This window comes from Arachis ipaensis, chromosome B4 (genome assembly GCF_059453495.1).
Source record: "Arachis ipaensis isolate K30076 ecotype BB chromosome B4, ASM5945349v1, whole genome shotgun sequence".
Classification (NCBI taxonomy): Eukaryota; Viridiplantae; Streptophyta; class Magnoliopsida; order Fabales; family Fabaceae; genus Arachis; species Arachis ipaensis.
Window position 1 is genome coordinate 5987303 of NC_142439.1, and position 14059 is coordinate 6001361.

General features: G+C 33.3%; 2 protein-coding genes across 4 annotated transcripts; both read right to left on the bottom strand.

Annotated features, from left to right (window-relative positions):
- Positions 1–3116: 3116 nt before the first annotated feature.
- LOC107638620 (uncharacterized) lies at positions 3117–7682 on the bottom strand. 3 transcript variants are annotated; one of them, XM_021120580.2, is made up of 5 exons: positions 7551–7682; positions 6618–6738; positions 6110–6516; positions 4849–5070; positions 3117–4603 (listed from the first exon to the last, which is right to left on the bottom strand). In XM_021120580.2, exon 5 carries the CDS (start codon positions 4317–4319, stop codon positions 3291–3293), a length of 1029 nt encoding a protein of 342 aa, XP_020976239.1. In that variant the 5' UTR covers positions 4320–4603; positions 4849–5070; positions 6110–6516; positions 6618–6738; positions 7551–7682; the 3' UTR covers positions 3117–3290. The 3 variants fall into 3 exon arrangements, with proteins under 3 accessions (XP_020976239.1, XP_016197457.1, XP_088341367.1); XM_016341971.3 differs by having other exon boundaries at positions 4854–5070; positions 6110–6738; XM_088485241.1 differs by having other exon boundaries at positions 6110–7663.
- Positions 7683–11960: 4278 nt separating this feature from the next.
- Positions 11961–13993, bottom strand: LOC107638621 (small ribosomal subunit protein eS1y). The gene is made up of 6 exons (XM_016341972.3): positions 13833–13993; positions 13630–13735; positions 13236–13373; positions 12965–13150; positions 12363–12563; positions 11961–12282 (listed from the first exon to the last, which is right to left on the bottom strand). The coding sequence occupies exons 1-6, from the start codon at positions 13889–13891 to the stop codon at positions 12184–12186; spliced, it is 789 nt and encodes a 262-aa protein (XP_016197458.1). The 5' UTR covers positions 13892–13993; the 3' UTR covers positions 11961–12183.
- Between the last annotated feature and the right edge of the window lie 66 nt (positions 13994–14059).

The window sequence follows — 14059 nt, forward strand, 5'->3', positions numbered from 1 at the left end:
TGCATGCATGCCTCAACATTATTTTCTTTCTTTCTTTTTTTATTTGTATATAAATCTATCTCTTGATTAATTAAATTAAGTGTGACTAATAATAAGGGAGAGGGAGAGTAATAATGTTTAATTAAAGATGATCGAAATGTCAGGTGCTTCTTGATGATCTGATTAATGTAACAAATCATGATCATGATGATGACAATGCTTGCATGCGGTCGGTGTGTAGTAGTTAAGTTTCATATCAAAGGTGATGTCTGATCTGCTACTATAAATATCATTATGCCCAGTCTAATCTGGAACAACACAATTATTGAAACAACTAATTAATTCAACATCACTTTCCATGTTTTGGTATCAATTGATGAACTTCAATAATATATTAATTATAAAAAAACAGATAAATTTTAACTGTTTTATTTTTAGTCATAATCTTTCCAGTAACATTATTTTAAGACATTATTGACTAGTAGTGAGCAAATTTATTTATATATATGCTGTTTGATTCTCAAAATTATATAAATATGTATGAATATTCACTTGAGATTAATTACTTAATTAATCTAATCAGTAATTAATCTAATCAAGTTCTTTCACTTGGTATTTTGAGATCCAAAGTTGATTTTTTATTAAAAAAATTATATTTATATAAAAGGAATCCGAAACTTGGTGTGAAAGAAAGTGCTGGCATTAATTGGGAACAATTATTGGCGAAAATGAGTCAACTCTTCCAACACACTTCCCCCTATACACACTTACCGTACTGACCCAGCTACATCCTGTGATTGCATCATATCTCTAGGATTTCAGTGACAAATAATATAATTTTTATTTCAAAAAAATTTATTAATTATACAATGCTTATTCTATGGTTTATAATATAAAAGCATATAATTGTGGGATTAACAAAAGTATTTGGACTTGACTTAATTCTCAACACCTTCATTTTAATTGCATTAAAGTACGTTCTATTCTACTAGCTAGCTCATGTATATATATGTTCATTGGATTCTTTCTAATACGTACCATGAATTAATTAATTGAACCTTTTTTTTTTAAATAAGGTAATATATATGTGTGTATGAATCTGAAATTCTGAATAGACATGCAGAGCAGCGGGGTTCATGTATACCACACAGTTTTTCTTTGAGAAGTACAGCTATATATATAAAACATTTAACGTAATTTATTTATTTATTATTTTTATTTCTCACGGTATTCTTCAACTTGTGGGATCAATGACTAATTCGTCACAAATTAAAACTCCATTTAAGGATTTTACCATTAACTAATGGGCAGCTGTATGCAAAAGGTGAAATTCAAACTATTGATATACACTTTGTTTAAATAGACTAATGAACTAACCACTAGAAGTAAATTTATTTAATTTTGATGAGTAGACTACCCCTACCATTATTTAACAAGTGGTACGCATGCTTTCACGTTTGGGGCTTTGAATTAGACCCACCAACTCTCTCACTCTCACGCCCCTCTCCTGATTTTATTTCAACTTCACTACTCAGACAATGCTAGTGCTTTATTTTACTACCTGTTTTGAAATTCATTTATAACCACCGAAACAAAAATCTTGGTAAACTATTCATTGTGCCAATACTTCATTTCAGCTTCTTCTTCTTCTTACTTTTCTTTTTGTTCTTTTGTTCTTTTTTTTTTTATTACATTTGATGGGTGTTACTTTCGAAAAAAATTCCCAGCTTAATGAATCTCATTAATTTCAAGTATTTATAAATGCGTAAGTATATATAATTTGTAATACTCGTCCAAAAACATAAAAAAGAGTGAGACTCAACTAGTATAAAGTGACAAAATCCAATGGTCCAGTAGTCTACGACAACATTAATTATTTAATACTTTTGGTATGGAACCATAAGAATTCAATATGTATACCAGTGTTACCCACACATTTATCAATTCTGAATCGTAGTTTTCTTTTTGTGTTCTCACCTTTTTCAATCGTTTTTTGGCTGTTTACATGCATTCATCATATTCAACACCACACACTCATATATGTAACATCTTTAATAATGTCATAATTCCTGACCAAACAAAATATAATAATAATGTCATAATTAGATAATAATTATATATATTTCTTAAATTAAAGTCTACATATTGCTCCAGAGTCTAAAAAGATGGCACATTCAATATTAGTGTACCACGTGCTATAAATATCACGCAATAATATTTCATATGGTAGCCGATTTTAGTTAATATAAGTGGATAAACTATTTTATTAGTTACAATAATGTTACATAGACTATAGATGAATATACATTGGAAATGAATCTCCTCGATTTAAAATTTTATGAAATGAAATCATGTCAAATGTGGATTTTTATTAAACTAATAATGTAAACTAAGTCATCTGAATCTCTAAACTTTAAACCAACAAGAATATTAATATATCATTATAATAATATGGTATTGAATTAATTACCTCTTGATCCCAGTCAGGGCGAAATGAGATCCACAATAAAACGAGCGTATGCATCAATGTCCCCCCAAGTCAACAAGCTAAGTCAAGGTTTCTATCACCAATGACGATTTTGATACAACTTCATTTTTCTGATTCGTAAGTCTTATACTATTATTATAACTATAGATTTTCTTTAGACTAAACAGTAATTTTGGTTCTCAAAAAAATCAATTTTTGATAAAATAATCTTTAAAAAAAAATGACATTTTATCTTTTCAAAAGTGATCTTAGTTTGATAAAATATAAAATTTCATTTTATAGGTGAAAAATGATTCAAATATTTAAATCCACTCTTTTGTTGGTATATTCGAAGAACTATTTAAAAACTACATATAAAAAATTAATCTCTAGATGAATTTTACATTTTTGTTGTTATATTTGAAAAATTATTCACAAAGCACATATAAAAAGAATATTAATATCTAAATCATTTTAACATATTAGCCACCTCAAATGACTAATCTACTTTTCAATTTTTTTGATGTAATTCTATCCTGCTCATGAATTTTCTTCAATGCCATTGAGTTCTCTTGCTCCTGTCTTCCTTATAATTACTGCTTTAATGTATATTTCAATTGTTCGGCATTTACTTTGATGCATAAAACAGATAGATCTGACTCTAATCAAATGTTGAAACCATGATTGTGGTTTACCTAGGGTCAAGACTGAAGTGCACGCAATTTTATTTAAATACTAAACTTTGTTCACATGTTACAAGGGTGGGATAAAAAAAATGGCGCTTCATAGTTGCAAAATGCTTAAAATCCATCCACCAGTGGATAATGTTAATAGAACTAGCATGTTATCTCTTGAATCTTTGCTTAATCTTTACCTTCACATTAATGCCATTGCCAATGATAGACTTGAGAACAATATGAAGCTTTCCCTCAAGCTTTTCTCCTTTTCTTGGAGTGTAAATAACGTCATGAATATCATCAGCCAGTGCTCTCTGAGCCAGAATGGCACCCACAGCAGCACAGGTGGTCTTGTTCTTGGTAGAAGCCAGGTCAAACTTCATATCCTTAGAAATGGAATGTGCCACTGCAACAACCTTGCTAGTTACCCTATGAACAATGCAAGCACGAACAGAGCCTTTAGATATGTAAATGTCCAAGCAAAATGGTTCATGATAAGGGCCTGTAAGCTGGTTAAATGTGGGAGTCCTCTGCCTCTTGTTCTCAGGAGAAACATCTTTAATTTCATCCAACCGGGGCATAAAAATTCTGCTTCTTGTTGCGATATGATCTTTCGGAAGCTTATCTTTGGAATTGGAAGTCACATTTGGATTTGGACACTCTTTAGCTTTCTTTGCTTCCTTAGTGTTTTCCTTCTTGTTCTTGTCTTTCTTCTTGGAAGATTTCTTGCTGTGAAACTCTAAATTATACTCTTCAAACTCCTTGGAACTGCGCTCGAGCTTATAGAACAGATTCCCGCGAACCCTCATGTTATCCATATCTTCCAAATCCATGTCATCCTCAACATGAGAGGGGTTACAATCATCGGGTTCATCAATACCATGGTGTGCAAATGTAGTAGCTGCTGATCTAGCCGAATGCCTTCCTGGCCAGGCTTGTGCCACCCCAGACGAGACACCCCAAGCATCACCATCTACAAGCTCTATGTTATATCCACTTGGAGGGTGATCAAAATTGGATAAAAATGGTGAAAGATGAAGGGTAGTGGAGCTCTCAGAAGGTGGCACAGATGCAGCTCCATGGCCATCATCCTTATTGGGAATGGTGGTGAGATACTTGAACCAGAAACTGGATTTTCTCAACAGAAATCGTTTGTTGTATAAGGAAGCAGCGCTTGTTGAGAGGAAGAACACCATCTTCGGAGTTTTGGATACAGAAGTGGATGGCTCCGTTTACATTAGAATAGCACGACCCAAAATGTTAAGGCTCTCAAAGAAGCAAAACACCGTACAGTTGGCGTGCAGGGACAGAAATTGCGCAAAACTGAGACTGGCGATTGTAAAACCTCAAACTTTCGCCTTCCTTTCTTTGTCTCCGATAAAATTTGAGATGTAGTGCAAAGTCCAAAATCTACTTATTTGCGAAGAGCTTTCACCTTTGTCTTCTCATGCGTTGCCATAAATATTTTGCTTCCAATTTCCTATTCATAGATTTTATTTTTACCATCAATACTTAACTATTAAACTATGAACATCCGAAAAATATGATCAAGTAAATGCCATAAAGAAAAAAGATCTAATACATAACCAAAGAAATTAAAAAAAAAAATATGATCTAATATGGCATTAACAATAGATACTGTAACATATATGAAAGGATTAAGGATTAAAGTGTTACAATTTGATTTTGTAAAAAATGAAGTGTGTAAAAAAAAAGAGGGAATACCTTACATTGCTTGATTAATTGTCCTCAGTCCTCTTTGATATGGCAGAACTCTGGATGGATTAGCAATCCCCAACTTGAACCAAGACACAGACCCATGGAGATGGAAAAAAGATGATTCTGCAAGCAGCCTACCTTTTGTGGCACATATGGGAAGCTAGAAACGCTCATATTTTTGAAGGCAAGGCTGAGCTCCCTATGCAGATCGTTGATGAAGCTTGGAAGCTAGAAGAAGATTTTCGAAGAAGGGGAAGATAAGAGGAAAGTTATGTTCTGTTTGTTGTCTTAGCTATGTGTTCATTTGAGGTTTTTTTGAACAATAGATGTTGCAGAAATTCTCATATATACTAGTACACACCAAAACAATTGAGCAGTGAATATAGCCATTTTATCCAAGACAAAATTCAACTTGATAAGCAAACATTTTATTAGAAGGGCCATAATGAAAACTTACACAGTAACTTCTGAACCAAATCCATTTTAAATTGGGAAAGATAACAGAGCTACAATATAGAAATTATCAATATAACTACTGGACATTATCAATTCAGTGTATCATCCATCTCTGTGAATGCATCTGTAATATATTTAAGATGGAACTGCAAACCAAGAAAGATATGAAACCATATGGTCTTCTCCTTTTGTTAAGTACTATAAAGAAATACCCAAAAAAGATACCAATCGCTAGAGACAAAAATGTCTTGGCAAATAAAAAGTCACCACCTTAATCCAGCCTAACCCATTTCAGGATAACCATTCCAGTTTTTACACATTAAGAAACAATATGAAAAAATGGCAAGATCCATGAAAAGAATCCTAACGCTAAAAGTTTCATAGGCCAAACAATGTCAGAAGTCAAAACAATTGCATGTTACCAAAGTGGAAAATGTATGTTTTATTCCTGCAATGCTCAGTGGTGTTCTTCTCTTTCTTTTTTTTTTTATTCAAAAAAATGCTAGACTTAAAAAGCACAATTACAACATCATCAGTTCTTTCAAGTTTTAGGACATAACAAATTAATATGGCCTCATCTGGCAATTAAATGGCATATTTCTCATATATCCATACCAAAGACAATACACAAACATAAATGTATCAAGTTAAAACAAAATCATCCATCCCACATAACTATTAGCATATATCACAGTTAATATGGAGAACGCTTGAAAATCTATATTTTCAAATAGGATCGGACTTGCACATGGCAAGCAAAACTTGCCAACCAAGGCAAAATCCAACAAAAAGAGATGTTGGCGGAACATACCTCGCCACTGATGACTTGATTAACCAATTGTTTTGCAGACTCAATTTGTTCAGGGTTCCCTTCAATTTTTACTGTTCTTTCCGTGGATGTGTCACATGTATTCTAGCTCCAGTGGAAGCTTGCATATTCTTTATTGTTTCCCCACCTTTACCAATAACAAGACCAACCTTTATGTTAATACATTAGGTGTTTGGTGGGTATCCCATAGGCATTGCTCATGTATGAGGCCCATATTTGGATAGCTGCAAAGCAAGTACACATTGACGGAACCACCGCCTTTGCCGTCTCCGGTTCCAATACTCCGTTCCTTTATTCCTTCCTTTCAATCAGAATACATCTGTTCTTTCTTCTCATAACTGTCTCTCTTTACGCAACGTGCAGGGACTCCTGCTGACACTTCGAATGACCTTGGCAAGAGAGGGGTAATGAAACTAACAAAGTTATGAGAAACTCAGCCCAATGATATGTTAAAATAATCTCTGGTGGTTAAAGACGACATCATTTCTACCTTGTGTAATCCAACCATACCAGTTCTCACACCAAATAATCTCAGGATAGGATCTTTATTCCCAATCCACAAAAACGGTATAAAGAGGAAAGCGGGAAAGTCAAAATCATGTAACTGCAAGCTGAGAGGAAAGTGGAGAACTTGAGCAAGATGTAATAGTTGAACAACAGTAAGAAAGACAAGAAAACCATTCATGAAACAAGTAGTGTGAAAATTGAAATACATAAATAAATAAAGTTAGGAATGTTGGTGCTTGGTTGTCCATGATTGCTAAGAATGAAAGGGAGAAAGGGAAAGGAAAAGCGAGTATTGGGAATGAAGGAGGAGGCTCAGATTCGCCATTTGTCAGACAAGAAGAAATCGGGGAAGGCATGCATGCATGCATGGCTGCGTCAACAGGCAGGCAGACACTGCACTGAGTCACCTCGCCATCACACACACCCCTCTTAACCCCCTACTCATACGTCTGTTCCAATTGAAGAGAACATCATCACTGCCTCGTAATAATAACAAGAAGATGAAGAAGAAAAAGTAGTAGTACTATATGATGAGAGTACAAGCAGAAGCAGATGCAATAACATTAACTTTGAAAGGAAAGAGAGAGAAAAAAAGAGAGGGAATGGTTTGTGTGTTTGAATTTTGTTGTTGTTGTTGTTGATGCTTGTAGGTTGGGAAATGGAATGGAGAGAGGGGAAGTAATCATAGGCATTGAGAGCTGAAGCCTCATACTTAAACCAATGATGAGATCGAAAGGAGGCTCAGGTTGGCATTCACACTGAGAGGGGCAATACAGCAAACAAGATGGCTGCGTCAACAAAAACGACGCCTCGCCACCGTGCGCCTCCTCACTCACTACTCAATGCTCAAATGCACAACACCATCATCACTGCCACATTCTATCATATCAGAATCAAATCAAAAGGAGATGCATACCTGCGTTGTGTTACTCACTCGCCACCGCCACCGCCACCGCCACCGCCACCGCCACCGCCACTTAAGTCACGGGGAACTTTTCAACCCTAATTAGTAATTTGGTTCACCATCATGTTCCCTTCCAGCTCCAGGTTACCTTTTAATCCCCTTTTCTTTTCCGGCCAATGCTAACCAATTCTCTCTACTAGCCCAAAAATCATAACCTGTTTTTACCCATCGAGTTTTGGGCCTCTTTTTTTCGTTAAAGAGGATGGCATCAACCCGGGAAAAGCCTCTGCAACCCCTCCTGGAGTTGTTTTTGTTCCTTTTCTGGGTTTAGGCCCCTTTCATTCACCAAAAAAAAAAAAAACTTGGAAGTGTATAACGACTAATAATGTAGTGATTAACAAAATTTAATATTTTTAATTAATATTTTTTCTAACAAAAATATTTTATACTAAATTTTAAATTATAAATCATAAATCATAAATTTTAAATATTAAATTTTAATAGTATAAAAAACAAAATATTAATCCAAAACATTAGCTAATATTAATAAAAAATATAACAACAAATATTTCTCATTTAGAAATTATCTTTAACTTGTTAAAAAATTAGTAAGGACCAACACAATTTCACAATGTATATAAATTTTTAAATGAGCAATATTATATGATCAGTAAATATTATTATTTTTTGTCGGCACTTAGTTAGTAATAATTTGTATACATATTTAGAGAGATTTTGCATATAAGAAAATATATAGTTTACACTCATATTTTACCAGAATTTATACACATAAATTAATACAGTTTGTATTTACATTTTTTAGAATTTATATATATAAATTAATAAAATTTATTTATTAAAAATAATTTAATATATATACTTATCAAATAATGGCTAAAAATACTAAACAGTGTTCGCCCAAAAGTTTCTCATTTCAAATATATGTGAGAATGATTAAGAGGATGTATTACATAATGAAAGGTAGTGTTGGTTGATGCCAGCTCTATATCTAATGAAAATGCATTGATATGAAAATGCACGATGACTTGCAAGTAAGTTGGCAACCATCACAGCAAATTGCAGATTCATGCACTTCATTCCAGTGCTTGTATGCATATATGGATATGGATAACATTATTGACAAAGGAATTGGAAGAGACGCGTTTGCCGCTATGATTCACAAACTTGGATAACCACTATTTCTAACACAACAAGTCAACACGGAGCATCATTTTAAACAGGTAGCACTATAGAGCTAATGCAACAAGGAATATAATACAAGCATGAACAACAATCCCTGTAAAGATATATGATTGATTATCCTTCCATAATTTTAAAGTTCAAAATCCGTGATTTTGTGAAACTGACTCTTTAAATAATGAATATCAGAATGTCCAAGTTTTTCTCTAAACGCCGCCTTCACCTCTGCTTCACGAAACAACACCACCAATCAAGCATGGAGGAAGACGACGACTTGTTCTACTCGTCTTCAGCAGACTCTGACACATGTGATGATGAATTACCACCTCACTTACCATCCGTGATCTCCTCAAAGCGCTTCTTCTTCTCTTCACCAAGCCGCTCCAGCTCCATCATTGATCAGCACATAATTGAGGGAGGAGTGGGAGTCACCAAGCACTCCCTCGACCCCTACATGGATTTCCGGCGTTCCATGCAGGAAATGGTTCATTCCAGGGACACAAAAGACTGCGAGTATCTGCAGCAGCTTCTATTGTGCTACCTTTCTCTCAACCACCCACACACTCATAACTACATCCTCGCTGCCTTCGCTGACCTCCTCCTTCACCTCTTCTCCTCTGACCACCACCACCACCACGCCAGCAACCACTCCTCTTCAGGGCTTCTAATTTCCTCTCAACATAATAATAATAATATTTAATCGTTATTACGACTTCATAAGTTAAGTAAGTTAAATATTTAGTTTAGTTTATCACACAGAATCTAGTTTTACCAAATGATTTTATCTTCTGCATCTTTTGAAACTCATTTGTCAAAATAGTAATATTTCAAAGTTCAAAATGGCTTTTCCTTATTGTTATTATTATTAATTTATTATTTTAAACGCTACTTGCTATTAATTTATTATAATACAGTTATTCTATATTATTATAATGTAATACATATATATAATTGAGAGCTTGTCATGTGATGTTGAAAATTTAAGGTCTCAGAGAGTCTTGGAGAAGGCCGGTTTTCAAAGGGATGGTGTCCTCAGGAAATATCTGGTTCGTAAGGGGAAGAGGAGAGACACGTTCATGTTCAGTGTCCTCTTATTTGATCTTCATCACTGACTTTTATTTTTATTTCACAAATAATTACCTAGTTATAGGATCCGAGTAATCAATTTGCAATTTTCGGAAATTTTGAAACTGAATAACCCTTCTCTCATTTCGTCGAATTTAGGATTTTAAATTTTAATTTAAATTTAGCCAACAACAATAAGAATTAATACAACATGGCAACAATATCCGTTAACACTTCATATCTTGTTTTAAAAAAAAATTAAAAAAAAAAGGACAAATAGGTCTTCATCTTTTGCCTCGCAGACATTTTCGTCCTTAACCATTGAAAAATACTTTTAAGTCCTGACCTTCACAAAACTTGGACGGACCAGTCCCTGACGGAGGCATTTGGACGGAGGGACTGATCCGTCCAAGTTTTGTGAAGGTCAGAGATTTAAAAGTATTTTTTAATGGTCAAAGACGAAAATGTTCGCAGGACAAAAGGTTAGGGACTTATTTGTCATTTTCTCAAAAATTAATCCACCACTTCATATCCGTTAACACTTCATATCTAGAATACTATAATTTTTTGGAAAATGCTACTTGTACAATAAAATTTAGTTTTTAAATTTAATATTTTATTATTTTAATTTTTTAATTAATCATATTTTCTATTTTTAAGGAACCACTTTTATTTTAAATACTTGTCACCATAAAATTTGTAACCACTTGCAATAAAAAAAGGATTTTGTAAAGCAAACTATAATACTCGTAACAAGTAACAACTTTTTGTGTACTAATTTTAAAAAAATCAGTGAAGTTTTCAAAATCAATTAAACTCACTTCAATTATTTTTTTTATTCAAAACATTCAAAACTCATGTCAAAAACACATCTAAAATTAAATAAACAACATAAATACATTTAAAATTATGTATTAACACATCTAAATTACTGTTATTGTAGTTCTAAATTACATATTGAATACAGAAAAAATTAAACTCAAATACACATCCAAAATTATAAGAATGCACTCTAAATATTTTATCAACACATCCAAAACACATGTAAAAAAAACTTATATATGTACATAAGAACATAATGAACAACATAAACACATCCAAAATTAAGTATTGACACATTCAAATTAGGTTAACATTACAACTCTCAAATCAAACATATGAGTGCAAAAAAAATTATAATCACAAATACATTTAAAAAAAAAAAGAAAAAAACACAGACACTTCCAATATTATACATAAATTTAAAAAAATAGACTTTTTTATATCAACCAATTTTTTTTAGAATTTTGCAAGTAGAATTACCAGAGACAGAAGAAGTGCGACGTGGGGGAGGAGACAGGGGGAGGCGCGGGAGAAGGGGGCTGTTGTGCGAGGTGCGAGGGAGGAGACCATGGACGGGGAGGAGCCCATCGATTGAGGAGGTGCGGGGATGTGCGCGTCGCGGGGAAGAGCGCGTCAACGAAGGAGGAGATCGTCGCAGAGGAGTGTGCAACGCCGAAGAAGACGAAAGCGGCCACAGAAGGGGAAGGCGTTGCAGCTCTGGATCTTTAAGATTTTACTAGTGATTTAAGATGATTTAAGATTTATTTTAGAATTTTAAATTCGAAATTTTGAATTCTAACTAATTTGATTTTTGGATGTGTATTTAAATTGTAATATATTAATAATTAAATATATTAAATTTAAAACAGAAATTTAAAATTAAAATTAAAATTTTAAATTTTAGTTTTATTTAGTTTATATTTTGAATGTATATTTAAAAATACACTAAATCTATTTAGAATTTTTAAATGTGTTTGTTTTATTTTTTTAAATTATTATAATAAAAGACTGAATATTGTACAACTTTTAAAGGATATCTATTTGAACTGTAATTTTTTACTATTATTATTTATAATTAATTTTTTTGTTTAATTTATTTTACCTAATGAAATTAATAAATTATATTATAAAAAAATAATAATAAATATAATACACAAAAATTACTATTATAAAAATATATAATATCAAACAAAAAATTAATAAAAGGTATAAATAATAAATAATAAAAAAATTTCATAAAGAAAAATAATAAAAATTCTATAAAAAATATAATAATATGTATAAAAAATAAAATTGGTAAAAAAAATAAATATTGAATGTCAATGGCTGTCAATGTAACATAGAAACTAAAAATTATTACTTATTATAAACGTGATTTTGTTAAATCACTTCTGCATTTACACAGAGAAAAATTAGCCAAATCAAAAATTGAAGTGTATCATGTTTACCCAAGATCGAAAATTTAGATTGAAAGCAAAATTATATTTCTCGTTGTCAAAACAAAACTGGTAAATAAACACTAGTAAAAGTCCTAAAACAAACTAAAATCCATTATCACTTAAACGCCAACTACTTCAGCCCCAGCCTCAGCCATTGGTTCATCAACAGGTCTGTCCACAGTGTAACCAATATCTTCAGCATAGTCACCACCGTGAACCTGCAACATACAATCAGTTTACTGATCAGGTTTAAAACTCACCTATGTGAAAAAATATGACATCCTCAAAAGGAACATACCTCCATCAATTTCCCCAGATCAAATTTTGGGGCTTTCAGGATCTTAACTTTCCTGATAAACCCATTTTGAAGAGGGTAAATGTTAGAAGTAGCCTTCTCGATCTCTTTCCCAATCATTTCGGGGATAAACTTCCGGACCAACTCCTTGAGATCACAGGATGTTGCCTGCTTGGTCATGATCTCCCTCATCTTCCTGCGAATCTGAGGAGACAAATAAGGGCACACAACATTAGTAATATGCAAACCTGTGTTCATATGTAGAGGAATGCTAGGGGGCCAGCAACTTTTGTGATTTGTAGCCATCAAATAGCCATCAATGATGGTTTTAATGGTGTGAGATTTCATCCAATGGCTCACTCTTCTTTGCTGGTTACATACTGGCCAGAGTTTAACAAAGTTGCTGGCCCCTAAACTTTTCCTAATTGAAATACTATGTCCCAACAAATTATTACTAAAAAAAACTGTCTAGTACACACCCGTTAAACTCCTATTAATATTATCTTCAATCTTCAATAACTCATAAAAAGGATGTAATGATATAGAAAAAACATTTCGAATTAAAACAGAATAAACATAGCTTAATGCCATATTAGTTAACACACCTGCTGAATCTGGCTTGATTTAGCATAGGAGGTTCTTTTCATTTGGTTATACCGTCTTTTGGTAAACCCAATATAGAACATCCTCAACATATAATTATCCGTGGTCTTCACGTCCACGTAAGTTTCAATCAAAGTTTGCCATTTTTTGACAAGTGACCTCAGCTTGTCAGTAGTAAAATCCATTCCCTGCAGATTAAAGGAGAAGTTTCAATCAGCTTACAACCATACAAGATAATAAATAGGTTAAAGGAGGCTAAGCAATATAACATACCCAGAAATTTGTGAGCACATTCCTTCCTTGTACATCTTCTGCTCTCAGTCTAATCTTCCTGAAGGCGTGGTCCTCATCCCCTTGAAGATCAGCAAGTGAGACCTCAAACACTCTATGTTTGAGTCCTTCAGAAGCAATCTATCATCCACACAAACCATTAAAATATCAACAACATAAATACTAATAAATATCACAAGCAGTGTAATGCTACAGTATATTAGTAGTTAGTACATAAAACAATGGATCCAACTATCCAATTGAACAATCATTCAACAATAGAGAAAAAAATGAAACATGTCTAAACTACTAAATTTCATGAATCAATGAATATAAAGAGGATTACAAATTAAATCTAAAATTAAAATAAATAAAAGAAAAGAGAATAAACAAAGACCTTTTTGCCCTGAGTACGAGTAACAAGGGTTTTGCCCACATTATTGACCTGGAAGACGGAAGGAGCCTTGATATCGTACCAATCCTTCTTGGCAAAGGGATCGGCGCTGCAAAACCCATGGAAACAAACAAATTCAAATTCAGGAAACTCAAAGATTGTTTAAGAGAGAGAGAGAGAGAGAGAGAAGAGAATGGGACACATACGCCTTCTTTTTGCCACCCTTCTTTCCCTTGGAGATGCGCTTGTTTTTTCCGACGGCCATTCTTCTTCAACTTATCAGCTCCAATTGCCTCTCTTGCTGTGACGGCCTTTTTTTTTTTTGTCGATTTGAAATGACGGCCTCAGCAAACCCTACTGGTGGTGCTAGTGTTAGTACCCCGATCCAATATATATACAACGTGGGTATGGGTATGGCCTAACACATCATGGG

Excerpts from the sequence above, each read along its gene's own strand:
- LOC107638620 (XM_021120580.2), bottom strand. The coding sequence starts at position 4,319 with ATGGTGTTCTTCCTCTCAACAAGCGCTGCTTCCTTATACAACAAACGA.
- LOC107638621 (XM_016341972.3), bottom strand. The coding sequence starts at position 13,891 with ATGGCCGTCGGAAAAAACAAGCGCATCTCCAAGGGAAAGAAGGGTGGC. Across the intron at positions 13,736-13,832 it reads AAGGGTGGCAAAAAGAAGGC|CGCCGATCCCTTTGCCAAGA; the intron begins GTATGTGTCCCA and ends TGGGTTTTGCAG. Across the intron at positions 13,151-13,235 it reads ATGTGCTCACAAATTTCTGG|GGAATGGATTTTACTACTGA; the intron begins GTATGTTATATT and ends TTTAATCTGCAG.